The 13566-nt window shown below is 52.0% G+C and overlaps 1 protein-coding gene across 1 annotated transcript; it reads right to left on the bottom strand.

Moving 5' to 3' along the window:
* Window positions 1-3031: 3031 nt before the first annotated feature.
* On the bottom strand, window positions 3032-13566 carry SCNN1B (sodium channel epithelial 1 subunit beta). The gene is made up of 14 exons (XM_071760627.1): window positions 13502-13566; window positions 11712-11932; window positions 9827-10144; window positions 9240-9639; window positions 8719-8912; window positions 8053-8156; window positions 7711-7874; window positions 7155-7262; window positions 5401-5518; window positions 4991-5066; window positions 4750-4807; window positions 4409-4470; window positions 3783-3858; window positions 3032-3563 (listed from the first exon to the last, which is right to left on the bottom strand). Exons 3-14 carry the CDS (start codon window positions 10135-10137, stop codon window positions 3198-3200), a joined length of 2037 nt encoding a protein of 678 aa, XP_071616728.1. The 5' UTR covers window positions 10138-10144; window positions 11712-11932; window positions 13502-13566; the 3' UTR covers window positions 3032-3197.

The following is a 13566-nucleotide window of genomic DNA, read 5'->3' as shown; positions in this document are numbered from 1 at the left end:
GCTTGCTCCGTTTTTGCATCCTCAGAAATGAGGTGACGTGTCCTACAGCCAGATTTTCCAAAAATTATCAGGGTTACCTTGAGTGAGTTAGGCTGAGCAGTGCTGGCTTCTGACTAGAACTCTCCTGGTTGCAGGAGAGTTCATACTTCCTGGTGGTGAGATGACTGGCTTTTTCAGAAAATTTAATCAATTCTGAATCTAAAATTATGGGGTAAGTGCCACAAAGATCAGCTGATTGGAAGCTCTTCTACCTGGAGGCAATCGTCATTGCTCAAGTCTGTCATTATTCACAAAGTCAAGAAGATGGTCTCATCAGTTAGTAGATGAGGCATGATGAAGCTCAGCCCTGAGAATAAAACCAGTTTTGTAGGTTGTTGCTTGTGTGATTAATACGTTCTACTGAAAGCCATGAAGTTTATGAGAAACGTAAGGAAAGTGTTGTTTTGCTGTAAAATTTATAAAAGCCTGGTATATAGATCTTCATAAAAAAACCTCATCCAGCCTAAGGATGCTTCCAGCACACCCACAACTTTTTTTCTTAGGGGAAAACCGGACAGAATACAAAGCTGAAAACTGGAAGAAGATGGTATTGGGTAAAACCTCACCTGTAAACTCTTCTGTTTTAGAGGGCTAACACATCTTTCTCTCCCCCACCTGTATCTACTTGTGCAGTTTTTCTTTTTTACCACCAGATGCCTTGGGGAAGTAATTCTTTTCCCAGTTTCCATATCTTTGCCTCTTCCTTCTTTAACTTGGTCCAGGCTGCTCTGATCAGTGCTCAGCCCACTCCACAAATCTTTCTGCTGTCTTTGCTTTTTGGCTGGTTTTTGTTTTCCCCTGGCAGCCTCTGTCTTTTGGGCAGCTGTCGTTTCTTGTGCTCCTTCCAGGACTCATTAGTCTGCTGTGTTCTCCCCTGGGTGACTTTGTGCTTCACTGCCAAATCTGCCCCTCTTCTGGGTGGTCCCACATCTTTTTTTGTTGCACTGACATCTCTGTGTTTCATGGCACATGTAAAACATGCTGATATAGGCTTATATTTTACCAGGGGTAAAATTTTTTGGGTGAAATTGGATTCTTTTGCTGTTCTCAGCTGGACTTTGTTGACATTTTGCTGCCAACACTGCAGTCTGGGGAGGTGAAGGAGAGCAGAGGTGCTTTATGAGCAGCTACCGGGTTTGCAGATTTTGGCACCTAAAAAAAATTCGGAGCAGCATTTTTTTTTCTTGGCAGGGGTTTCAGTTAGATGTTTGCCTTTTTTTTCCAGAGTAGGAAAAGTTTATTAAAACCCCCAAATGGATGGGGAGTTTGGTACTGTGCTGAGTTAAGACTTCTCTGTGTTTGGTGATGCCTTTCCCTGGAGAGCTCTGTGCCCCTCTCTGTGCCTGGTCCTGCCAGAGCTCAGCTGAGTCCTCCAGCCCTGCACTGCTGGGGCAGTGGGAACACAACCCCCTGGTGCACACAGGTTTTGTCTGCAATCAGATGGTTTGGGTGAGTGAGCCAAGCTGGTAACGAGCTGAAGTCAAGTACCTGAGACACTTTCTACTTTTTTATGAGTTGTCAGACGCCCTCTATAAACCAGCAGTAACTGGAGCAGTAAACTGTCTGTGTCCTGCCAAAGAACATGCTGTTCCATTTACCCTTGGTGTGAAACAGGTGAATCCTGCTGTTTGTGCCTCTCCCATCCTCTTCTGCCCTGTCACTGGGAGCTGAGGTGAGGTTTCTTGAGGCAGTTCTTTGTCTCCTGCTATGAGAATTCTGGTGCTGAAGGATGAAGTTGTCATCTCCTTCTCCCAGTGTAGTGTAGCAGGTGTGTTTGCTTCATGGATAAAAGAAAATCGTACGTTGTTTCTGAGGCAAAGATTCTGGAGTAACTAATTGTTCCAGATGCTAAAAAGCCTGTACAGCATTGGTTGGTTCCAGTGGATGGAGTAGGGAGTTCTGCAAATGAAAATGCTTAGAAAATTGAAGCTACAGATATTGTGTGCATGACTGTCTTGTAGTTACTATTGCATTACTACTGCTGTTACAGAAGCTGTGTACCAGTAATTAAGGGTTTGACTATTTCAGTGAATTCTCAACTCAAACATTCCCCCCCCCCCCAGGGACGTGTCAGCACCTCACCTGCCAGATTGTGCCCTGGTTCCTTGGTTCTGCTCCTGGTGGACCCACCACTTCCACCACCACTGAGGGGAGATGGAGGGACCCTGGGCACTCTGTGCCCCCCAGCCCTGAGCCCCCCACACTCGGGGAACCCCAGGAGGAGAGGGAGCAGGGAGCCCCTCGCTGCCCCGCTGGGCGCCCTGCCCAGAACATCGCGTTCTGCTCGCGTGATTCAACCACACGATTGTTTCCTCTTGAAGGTTTGCAAAAGCACTTCAGTAAGGGAGGTCCAGCTGGGCTGTGATGGTCTCCTGGGAAAGCCAGAGGCTGGGTAAGCTCACTGTGTCAGTCATCCCAGTGCCCTGGGGACCACCAACCCCTTTGGCCCCCCTCACGTCGGGGTGAGCACTGTGCCTCCCCTTCCTGCAAGCCACAGCCATCACCCTCCTGCCAGCACTGACCTGCACCCACTGCCAACAGGGAACTTGAAGTCAACTTTTAAACTAATTTATTTATTTCCAAGTGGTGCCAGCACTTCCCCCCTGCTCCCCAATCGTTGTGGAGTCTGAGTGTTTCCCTCCAGCAGCCGTGCCCATGGGGTGTGAGCACTGAGCAACCCCGAGCAGTGAACGCAGACACGAGGCTCCAGGAGCAAGGGGATGATTTCCTTTCCCTCTGTTTCCATTGTAGTCACTTAGGGGTGGAAATGCTGTGCTGTGTCTCAGCACCCACCAGGCCAGGGCCACACACCCACCACCATCTGGCCCTCCTGTTCCTTGCTGGCCTGGGATGGCCACAGCCTCCACAGCTGCCCCCCCCCCTCTCTCCTCACTCAGAATCTGTTTCCCACCCAGGTGTGAGCAAACCCCTTGTGAAATGAAGGTGGTGATTTGTGTGATGTCTGTATCCAAAGCCCGAGCCCAGCACTGACTCTGTTCATCACAGGGTTTATTAGGCAGAGCATCTTCACAGTGAACACGTTCATGGGGGGGCAGCACGGATGGGCAGGGCTGTTCATCCTTTCCTGGGTCTGATGGAGAGCAGGGATGGCTCAGCAGTGCCAGGCCCTGCCCCCCTGGGGAGGGGACACTCTCTGCTCACTCGGGTTCCACGTCGCTGTCGGGACCGAGGACGTGGGGGGGCTGGACCCGCAGGGAGTCGTAGTTGGGTGGGGGGGTTCCGGGCTCGGGGGGCAGCCCCTCCTCCCTGGGGAGAGCCCCCAGGTCCTCGTGCTGGAAGCCCAGGTTGGTGTGAGCCTCCACCAGCTCCGACACCGTCGGGGGGGTGTCTGGGTACCGCGCCTGCGCCCGCCTCTGCTTCAGCCCCTTGCACCAGCTGATGAGGTTGATCACGGTGATCCACAGCGAGTCGATGATGATCTCCCCAAACTCGATGAGGCACAGCACCGAGCCCCCCATCCAGAACCCAAACTGACCCCCCAGGCTCGACAGCAGCCAAACAATCTGCGGGGAGGGGAGCAGAGTGAGCCCAGAGGCTGCAGACCCCGGTCAGACCCCCTCAGCCCACCCCGTGTTGCACCCCCGGGGCTCAGGTGAGGGGCATCTCCAGGCAGGGCTGGGGGGTCCCGACTTGATGAGCCCTGCCTGGTGCCCAGGGGGATTTGTTTTGGCATTTGTTTGATGGGAACGTGCAGGCTGTGTCTGGGGGCAGGGGGCACTCACCGTGGTGGCAGCTGACTCCGAGATGGTGCGGTAGTTGTACTCCTGGAAGTAAATGTTCAGCTTGATGATCCCATTCCTGTAAAGGAGACAGCAGCTCAGTGTGGAGCTGTGGCCATCCCTCACCTCTACTGCAGCACCTCCACACCTGACAGGGGCTTTAATATGTGCAGGTCAGCCAGCACCTGTGAAACCTTTCCCTGCTTCTTTAGCTCTTTTTCCTTGGGGGAAAAAACCTTCCTCTTTCCCCAGGGTTGAGGTTCCCCAAGGGTACCTCACAGTTACCCAGTTTTGGTGCTGCTGCTGTTGGCAGATGGAGTGTGAAGGGAGGAAGGTTCTGGTCAGGGCTGGACCCTGGGGCCTGCAGCCTCTGAGCTCCCAACCTCCTGCAGGTGGCAACTGTGGTGCTGCAGCTGGTGCCCACTGAAACTTCACATTTGTGTGACCCAGTTCATCACCGTGGAGAGCAGAGGTGATGCACAAAGTGCAGTGTGGATTTGCTTTATTGCAGGCTAACGTGCACCAAATCTTGCTGTTCCCTTGTGTTAGCACACGTGTGCTCTGGCCCATGTTCATGTTAATCTAATGTGTTCAACAGAGAAGATGATGTGCTTGTTCCTTTCACTTACCTGTCCAGAGTCACATTTGTTGACATGTCCCTTTCATAAGACAGAATATGGAAAATCCAGTCCTAGGAAAGAAACATTTATTCAGAAGTGAGCAGAAGCATCCTCTCTGGGCATCCTGCTGGGGCAGGAACCCCCAGGACCTGGGGAGGAGGTGCTGCCATGGGGGTGTCCCTCCTCCTGCCCCATGCCCTGGCACCAGTCTTTGTTTGCATGCTGAATATGTGTAATTTAGCAAAGAGGCACTTGCTACCTGGACATTAGCTCTGGAACTGCTGAGTGATTCATGTGGCTAAGAGCAGGTAATTATTAATGAATATTTCAAAACAAGGAATCAGTGTTACCTCCGAAGCCTCTGATGGCCAGTCTGCCATGGAGATGGTCATCTTGTACTGTGTGTCGCTGGAGAGAGGAAAGGAGAACGTGGGGACTGAAGCTTCCCCTCTTCTGAAGTCACTGAACTTCAGTTCTGGTGCAGAGCAGCAGCCCCATGGGATTTTTTTGCCATTTTGAGAGGTCAGAACTGATGGGAGATGAAATGCAGGATCCCCCCAGCCCTCCAGCCACAGTGGTGTGGGTACTCACTTGCACGTTTCCTTACAGGAGTCAATGCAGATCTGTCTGTGCTTTATGCTGGATCTCAGTGATGAATAGCAATAGGCTGCATGGTGAAAACAAACATTTAAAGCATCTGTTAGATAAGGACCCCACTTCCTGGATTATATCCCTTTCATCTAAAAAAATAACTATTTCAGTCTGAGCCTGCTGCACAAGTTTGCTGTCTTCCCCTCCAAGCTGCCTTTCCTTGAGAAGCTTGACAGAGGGTCAGACAATTTAATAATAAACTGAATTTAAATACTAGTAGGAGAAATTTAATAGTAGAATTTTTTAAAATTAGTAATTTTATGCAGAGTTTCTGCAGGGTCAGCCTGCCCCGTGGCAGCAGTTTGTTTCTGAACTCTCCCGTGCCATTTTTGCAGTGTCTGTGTTCTCACCCCAGCCTGGGTTGGCTTCGTTATTGCAGTAGCTGATCCCTGCAGGCAGAGGGAACATGTAGTGCCCACATCCACAGGTCTCCATCATGTGGTTCTGGAAGCAGGAGCGCAGGCAGGCCTGAGGGGAAGGAGGAGGAGATGCTCAGAGGGAGCTGAGCCTCTGCTGCCTCCCTGATGGAGCCTCTGCTGCCCACGAGTACCTGGCTCTGGGTTTTTTTTTTCTCCCTTTAGCTGATTTTGGGGCTGCAGAGGGAAGTCTGGGTGTGGTGTGACACCGGTCTGCAAGGAGCTGTGCCTGCAGGGCTGCAGGTGCCCTTTTCCTCAGCACCCATTTTCACTGCAGCTCCAGCAGATTGCAGAGCATGTCCCAGATGTGAGCTGCCCGGGGCTGAATCCCCTCCCAGGAGCAGAAGGGGACCTGGTGTCTGCTACCAGCTGCACCAGGAACTGCTCATTCCCTGACAGTTCAGGGCTTTACTTAAGTAGTAGTTTCCAAAAAGGAGTAACGATGTGCCACTACCCCCCAGACACTCCTGGTGTCTCCAGGCTTTTTGGACACCCTGACACGGGGCTGGTTTCCACTTTAAAGCCATGACTCTAAAAATACTTCAACATAAAGAGCAGGTTTTAGAAATCAGAATTATCTCATTGTACATCTGCTGCTCTCCTGGGGAGGACTGAAGTGCAGCCCCAGCAGCAGTGAGCTGGGCTGCAGCACTGCCATTAGCTCGGTGAGGCATGAAGTTAATCACCCCAGATTGGAGTGGGATTCTGGATGAAACAGTGCACAGAGCAATAACGAAGTCTATGAACAGATAATTAAATTTAACAGCTCCAGCTAGCTAGAACAACCAGAGAGTTTCTGTGGGCCACAGAACGCCTGCAGAGTTCACTGCAGTTGGGGTGATGGAAAAGCCTGGGTTTGCTGAGAGGTCTCTGAAGTGACGTCAATTATGTGGACACAGAACCCCTGTCAGCATTCAGCAACTTTTAAGTTATAGTGCAACCATTTCAAGTATTTGTTTAAACCTTATACAAGTGTCTGAAAGTGTACAGTGGAGTGGTCCAATTGTTATTATTACATAAAGGCAGAAGTATCAGAACACCTGCAGACCAAAGCCCTCCCACTTCTCTGGGTCTATCTTCAGGCTTTTGTAAATAACCCCCAAACAGTTCTGTTGTTTTCCTTATTGCCAGATCTCACCCTCCAGAAATGCTTCTCCTGTATGCTATATAGCCTGTTACAAATTAACCACTGCTTAATGCTTACACTGTATTTTTCTACAGATTGAAGGTTTACAAACACTCAACTTTCTCATCCCAATTTGAGTGTGAAGGAAAGGCAAAGGACTGTCCTCATGTCCTACACAAAACAAGCAGGCGCTCTTAGGATGAAAAATTACTGGATTCCCTTAAAGAGAAAAGGATGAAAGAATCAGAGCAGATTCCTCAGGAGAGGAATCCCTCCCGGAGCCGTGCTCCTTAGCTTCTGATGCAGGTTTTAATGCCTGCATCATCAGGTCTTGTTCCTGCAACACAGACATCTCCACTGGATTCATTCCCAAACCTGGGGCTATGGAGTGCTCAGGCCCCAGTGCTGGTTTGTCACCAGAGGAGAAGGTTCCCACGTTTTAGGTTTTGATTTCTGCTTTAGTCTTGCTGGTGCTCCACTCATCCTGCATGCTGGTCAAAGGTTTAAGCTGTTTTGATGATTATTCCTAACCAGGCTTGTTTGATTTGAAAATGTCTTTTACCTGTATGGAATAGGAAGTGTTATATTGGCTGTAGAGGTTTTTCACAGGGACATCAGAGCCGTTCATGGTGCAGTCACTGTAGGGGTAGCCCATCCGCTCCAGTTCGTCCTAAAAGACAACAGAAACTTCAAACTTCAGCAAATCCTCACTTCTCTCCAGGTGCCCGTTTTCTAGAGACTTAATTCCTGAATCCCCTGATGGTTTTGATAAAACCCCAAAGACTGTCAGGAGGCAGAGCTGGAGGAGATGCTGCCTGTTCCCCTGGCTGGGTCGAGGCTGGGGAGGTTGTTCAGGGGCAGCATGTTTTATCAAGGCACCCCCTGACATGCTAAAGGAAGAGGGAACAATGACCTGAGCTCAATATTTTGGTTTCAATAAAGCACTTTGCCAGGACAGTTACATAAAAGTCTCCATAAACTGTTCGGGCCGCAGCCAGCGTATACCTTGACTCTTTTGGTTTGAGCCAGTTCAGCCAAGACTTTAAACAAACTTGGTTGCAGTCCCATCAGATAACATTCTGCTCAGACAATCTGCTCTAGAGGAATGCCACACATACCACCAGCACCCCAATGGAGGTTTCTGTCCCAGCCATGGCGTAGATGCCCTGATCCTTGAGGAAGGGGAAGCTCTTCTGCTGGTGCAGCATCAGCCGGGCCCCGGCAGCTGATGACAGGTAAGGGATGTAGTCTTGCTGGCTGATGTCCAGAATTAACTTCAGCCCTGGGGCACCAAAAAAAAAAAAAAAACCTACTCAGATCAAGAATTGCATCCAAATGTGAGGCTTTTGGGGAAAAAAAAACCCCAGTTTGTTTTCTTGTGTCTATGCACAGACATCTCCATTCCCTGGGGAAGGGTCTGGCTGTCCCTCGTGTGCTCCCTGAGCAGAGCTCTCTCTTACCAAACTCTGCTCCAGGGTTGGAGGAGTTCAGAGCCTCTTCGTCCATGCCCCAGTTAAAGATGTAGCAGTTACCGTGGTCTGGGTGATAGATTTGGGTGAAATTTCTGGAAGAATCAAACACAGAACACTGACTCTCAGGGACAACTAACAGGTTATAAAATAATGCATCTGGTGGGGCCAGCCCAGGGCAGCTGCGTCCAGGATTCACTTTATATTGCTTGCTGTGCTGAATGCCTGTGTAGGATCTTCAGCTGATTTAATTTCAATCAATCTGCTGTTGAAAAAAGCAGCAAAGTGAGGTACTGGTGTATACAGAGACCCAGCCACTGGGGATTACACTTGTCAGCATAGAAAGGAATAGTCTGTCATGCAGATGAGAGAAATAATTACTTGATCTGAGCTATGGCAACAGCTCTGGCTGGTGTTTCAGCTCATTCTTTGGTAATTACTCTTGTTGCCCCCTTTGCTGAAGGGTCAGGCCTCGCAGCCAGGCTGCTGCTGCCCACTCCCTGTTCTCAAAACTGGAAACAGAGATTTGGTGCTAAAGAGAATCACTGATGGCAGAACCACGTTTCCCAGAGCCCTGTGGGAAAGGAGGGGCTGCAGCTGGGGCTGCCCTGCTGTGCCAGGGTACCCTCACTCAGCACTGAACAGGTCACCACCTACTTGTAGTTGCAGGGTTCGGCCCCGTAGAGACACGCCAGGATCATGTCCTCAGCCTGGTATCCCATCCTGATCCTCTCCTGCAGTGGGACCTTGGAGAGGATGCTGGTGGACTGCAGGATGTACCACTCGGTCACCGCCTGTGCCGCGCTGGTGAAGTTCCTGTAGGTGCAGTTGTCAGAGCCCTGGTGGCTGCACTGGGGACAGAGAGAAGGTGTGACCCCAGCCCATGGGGGGACAAATGGCCTCTCCCAGTGCCAGCCCTGCATGATGCTCCCTGGGAACAAGGGGGGGACCCTCCAGGACCCTCAAGGAAGAGGGGATGGTGGCAGGAGCCTGCACAGAGCCTACTTCCCAGGAGTCTAGAAATATCTGGGAAACTGCCCGAGGGCTCCATGTGCCCTGTACCCAGGGGGCCAGAGCCCCAAGGCAGTGTGGCCACAGGCAGCTGGTGGGGAAGAGATGCCAATCTTCAGGCTGCATCGCTGCCTAGCACCCACCTACCTCCCCCAGCACCCACTCACCAGCTTCACTGCCAGCTTGTACTTCTTTTCTTCTGACGTGGTGTTGGCTGGGGCAGCTGGAGCAGCTGTTTCATTGCTCACAGAAGTCCAGTTGCCCTCAGCTGTTTTGTTGCCATCCATTTGGTTGTCCATGGAGGTTTGGTTACCATCAGCCGTTGCGTTGTCAGCAAAGGTTTGGTTGATTGCAGAGGTCTGGTTGCTCTCAAAGATGTCCAGGATGACAGGGTTGTCTTTGTCATGCTCGTCAATCAGGACCAGGGGTATCTGGTGCCAGAGCTCCAGGTTGAGTGGTGGGGAGACCATCTCACTGCTGTTCCCTGGTGTGGGCTGCAAGATCCTCTCCAGTGCTGCCTCGATGAGCCTGTCCAGCTCCTTCAGCAGGTGCTTCACCTCCGAGTACCTGCAGGACAAGGAGAAGTTACCAGGTGCTGTCAAGGCACCGGGATGTGCAGCAGCTCATTTCCATGGATTATTTCCATCAGTACTTCCAGTGTGGTGTCTGAGATGGGCACAGACCCACAGCACCTTTCAGGAGCCACGGAACTGAAGGGGTAAACTGGGGGTAAATTAAGCAGAGAAAAACTTACTTGAAAGGATTGGCATTGCAGACTGTGACTGCAGGGAACTTCATGGTCTTAAAGCCAATGGAGAGAGAGGAGGTGACGTTGTAGGACAGGTAGGTGTTGATGAGGATTCCCCACTGCCAGAAGACCAGAGATGCGAAGAGCAGCGTTAGGAAGAACCAGATTAATTTCTTCTTTGGGCCCTCTTTGATGATGCGCTTGGGGCCGTGGGTGTTGGTGTTGTCACAGTACCAGACCAGCAGCTCCTTGTAGGTGTAGCCAGGGCCCTTCTGCAGGCGGTGCAGTGCCCGGATCAGGTACTTCCTCAGGTTCATCCTGTGTCTGCAGGGGGAGGAAAAGCATCGGCGAGGGTTTGCTCTGCCCCAAAGGTGCTTCTGTTGTCAGCAAAGCAGCACTGGGAGAGTTCTGCGATGGCACCACTGTGGTTTTATAACCACCAGCTCAGAGCAGATGTTCTGCAGGGTCACACCCTGGCAGCAAAACAGAAGAACCAGAGAACAGTTTGGGTTGGAAGGGACCTTTAGAGGTCATCTCGTCCAGCCTGAGCCCCCCAGCTCCTGAGCTGCCTCAAGGAGGAGGTTTGTGTTTTGCACTTCCAGAAGTGGTGAATGTTTTTGTCACGTCCCTGCTGGCCACAGGAGGTGAAGTGTCCCAGACCTGCTGGACACGGCTGTGCCCCGGGGAGCTGAGCCCTGGCCCCAGCCCTGCAGATGCTGCAATAACTGCCCAGGCAGGTGCTGGGCGTGCAGACAGGCTGGGCCGGAACCTTTGCCAACACTAGGTGGACCAAGCAGTACACACACGAGGTGCTGCCAGGCAGGGATCGGGCTGACAGTGTCTGGTGTTGGGGCACTGCAGGGCTTCAGGCAGATTTTCTTCAAAATAAGCAGCACTGCAGTGCCCCAGGCTGCAGTGAGGAGGGGTGGGAGGTGGGGACCTGGAACACCATCCAGTGCTGCTGCCCATCAGAGCAAGGACAACCCGTGGGGTTTTCCACCAGATTCCTTTGTCTTTCAGATACTATCAGTGTGCTCCCACTGATCATGTGAGGGACGCAGCATATTTTGCATTCACATTATGAGTAAATAGAACATTTTGTGCTGCTATTTTAAGGCGAGAATTTGTGTTACTAAATCTTAATATCCTGAGGCAGGATTTCAACACAAAACTGAGGCAGCTGCCTAGAACATTTTTCAGATTTAAACTGTAGGAGAACAGAATTAAAGATTAATGCTGCGTATAACTCAGCATCCTAGAGGAAAGTGTCCTGAAGTAATGCAGCAATGTTTCAATAATGAGCAATGCTCAGCAATGCAGAAACTAGATTAATATGAAGTTATTTCTAGATAGAATATCAAAGGTACAAAAGGAAGTTGAAGGGTGCACAGGCCCCTCAGGGCGTGGGACCAACTGTGTCCTTCTTACTGGTCCCAAACAAAAAAACGATAATACCAATTCACTGTCTTATTGGCCAAATCTGTGAAATCTCCTGAGCAGTATATACAGAGTCTGATGGAAGAATAAACCCAATAGACTTTATGATGTCTCACTCTGTGATGCAAGGAGAGATGATGATGTTCACTGCACACCCTATTACATGGGCTGTTAGACTCAGCCCAACACCATGAGGTCTTGTTAGGAGAGTTTCTTCTTTGGAAAGAAGAAACTCCAGCTGCTTCCTCCAGGATTTGAGGGCAGGCTCTGCTTTCTTGTAGAAGCATTTTTGATTTTAAGGAACACGTGTCCTGGGACGTGGACCTCCCTGGACCCACAGCACATTGTCACAGAAGGAGCTCACATGGCACCAGGTGCTTGCTGGCTTTTGGGCAGGACTGTTAAGGAACTCGGGGGGATCACTGTGACCCTTTGATCCGTGTTTTCTCCTTACCTTTATTTCCAGGGTGTTTCCAGCTAGGCTGTTTGTTTCTCTCTCCCTGCAGAAAGCTGTTCTGTGAGGCCCCTTGTCTGATCAGAAAGCCCTGTTATGGGGGGCTCCTTGCCCCCAGGCACAGACTCAGTTCTAGGATGCTGGAGCTCTTGGACTGGGGTTTGGTACCAGGTTTGATGCCAGCATGGAGCTAGTCCTTCTCTCCCCCATCAGGGCTGTCCCTGGAGTAGGGAAGTGACAAATGAGAAGTGCAGACAAGAACTGACTCTGTGGGGGGCTCTGGGGCTCCCCCTCACCACCTCCCCACTGCCAGCAACCTGGTCTCTGAAATAACCATCAAGAGCTGACCCCAGAGCCACCAGCCCCCCACGGTGGGTGCACAGGGTGCCACGTGCCCCTTCCCTGGCAGTGCCTGTGTCCCTGTGATGGCCACAGCTGTCCTAAAAGCCACCTGCTCCTGCCTAAGGTGGTGCTTTGTGGTGCCCAGGAGGTGTCCTTGCCTCCCCCAGCAGCTGCCAGCCCAGCCCTGCATCACCCCAGCATCATCTGGGTGAAACTCCTCCACCTTATGGGTGAGATCAGACTCCTGCCTTACGAAATGGGGGTGTTGACTGTGTCCAACCTCTGCTGGGGTTTTCCTGAGGCAATTGGCACTTAAAGGAAATAAAGACATAAGCAAAACTCAGCACACTCCTGGAAGCTCCAGGGTGGCACCTCAGCTGCAAAACCGCTCCAATGCTACCGGGCCTGAACCTGCAATTACTCAGGACTTTCTCTTCTGGGACACACACCAGTCCTTCCTTTTGCTCACCAGCTGCTCCTCTGCCACCTTTTCCAGAGCCTGCTGGAAAGACTTTGTTTCCCTGGAGAAGGCATTTATGCTATGTAGTGGTATTTTTGCAAGCTGGAGGGAAGGGCTTTGTTCCGTCACCAGTTTACAGGTTGGCAGCTGGGGGGAAGCAGGGCAGTAACGCGTCAGGGAGCACTGAAAGCCCTCCCTGAGCCCAGGGTCACCCAGGGGCCAGAAGATGCTTCACCTCGAGGTTGGGTGTGGAGGGACAGTGGGCACTACACGCTCAGCCACCCGCGGCCACCCCGATCCACGCAGGCGCCTCCAGGTCTCTGATCTCTCCGACAGCACTCAGAGAGTATTTGCAGTCTGGTGGTGCAGACAGCATGAGCCAGACCAGTCCCTGGAGCTCCATCCCTGCTCACCCGGCTGCCTAACACCATGGGGGTTCCCTGTGCTGTCCCCAGGAGGAGAAGGAGCCACATTGCTGAGGGTTAACTCTGCTGCTGGGGCAATGAACAACGGGAATCTTTGAATGCAAGAGGAGCAAAACCCCCAGCAGCTCCGTCCCCGCTCCCAGATTCCTCTGCAGTAAGGCTGCTGTCCCGGAGAGGGAGCATCCTCTGCAGCCCGGGCTGGATGGCCCTTTGCCCACCACAAAGGACAGATGACTCCATCTCTGGAGCAGCGCAGGAATGATGGGGTTTCATTCCACACTCCCCAAAACAAAAGTCAACAAAGGACCCTCCGTACTTTTCTCCCTCTATAAACAACATTATACCTTAAACCCACACCCTCCACTGCAAGAAGCAGAGGGAAAGTAGCAGGAACACTCCAACGCTGACATTTTTGCTTCATTTTCCAGCCCCACCGCGCCGGCCCCGCCGGGCGCTCGCCCGCGGGCATCTCCCAGTGGCCACCTGGGGCCGGAGGGACCGGACAGCCCCGGCTCCGCTCGCCCTCCCCGTGCTCCCCCCGTCCTCTCCCGGTTCCCCCGTACCTGCCTCCCGCCCGGCTCCGGCCGCGCTGCCCGGTGAGAGCGGGAGCGGCCCCGCCGCCTCCCCC

The sequence above is a fragment of the Heliangelus exortis genome, chromosome 17 (genome assembly GCF_036169615.1).
Source record: "Heliangelus exortis chromosome 17, bHelExo1.hap1, whole genome shotgun sequence".
In the NCBI taxonomy this organism is placed as follows: domain Eukaryota; kingdom Metazoa; phylum Chordata; class Aves; order Apodiformes; family Trochilidae; genus Heliangelus; species Heliangelus exortis.
This window is presented reverse-complemented; position numbering and strand designations above follow the sequence as displayed.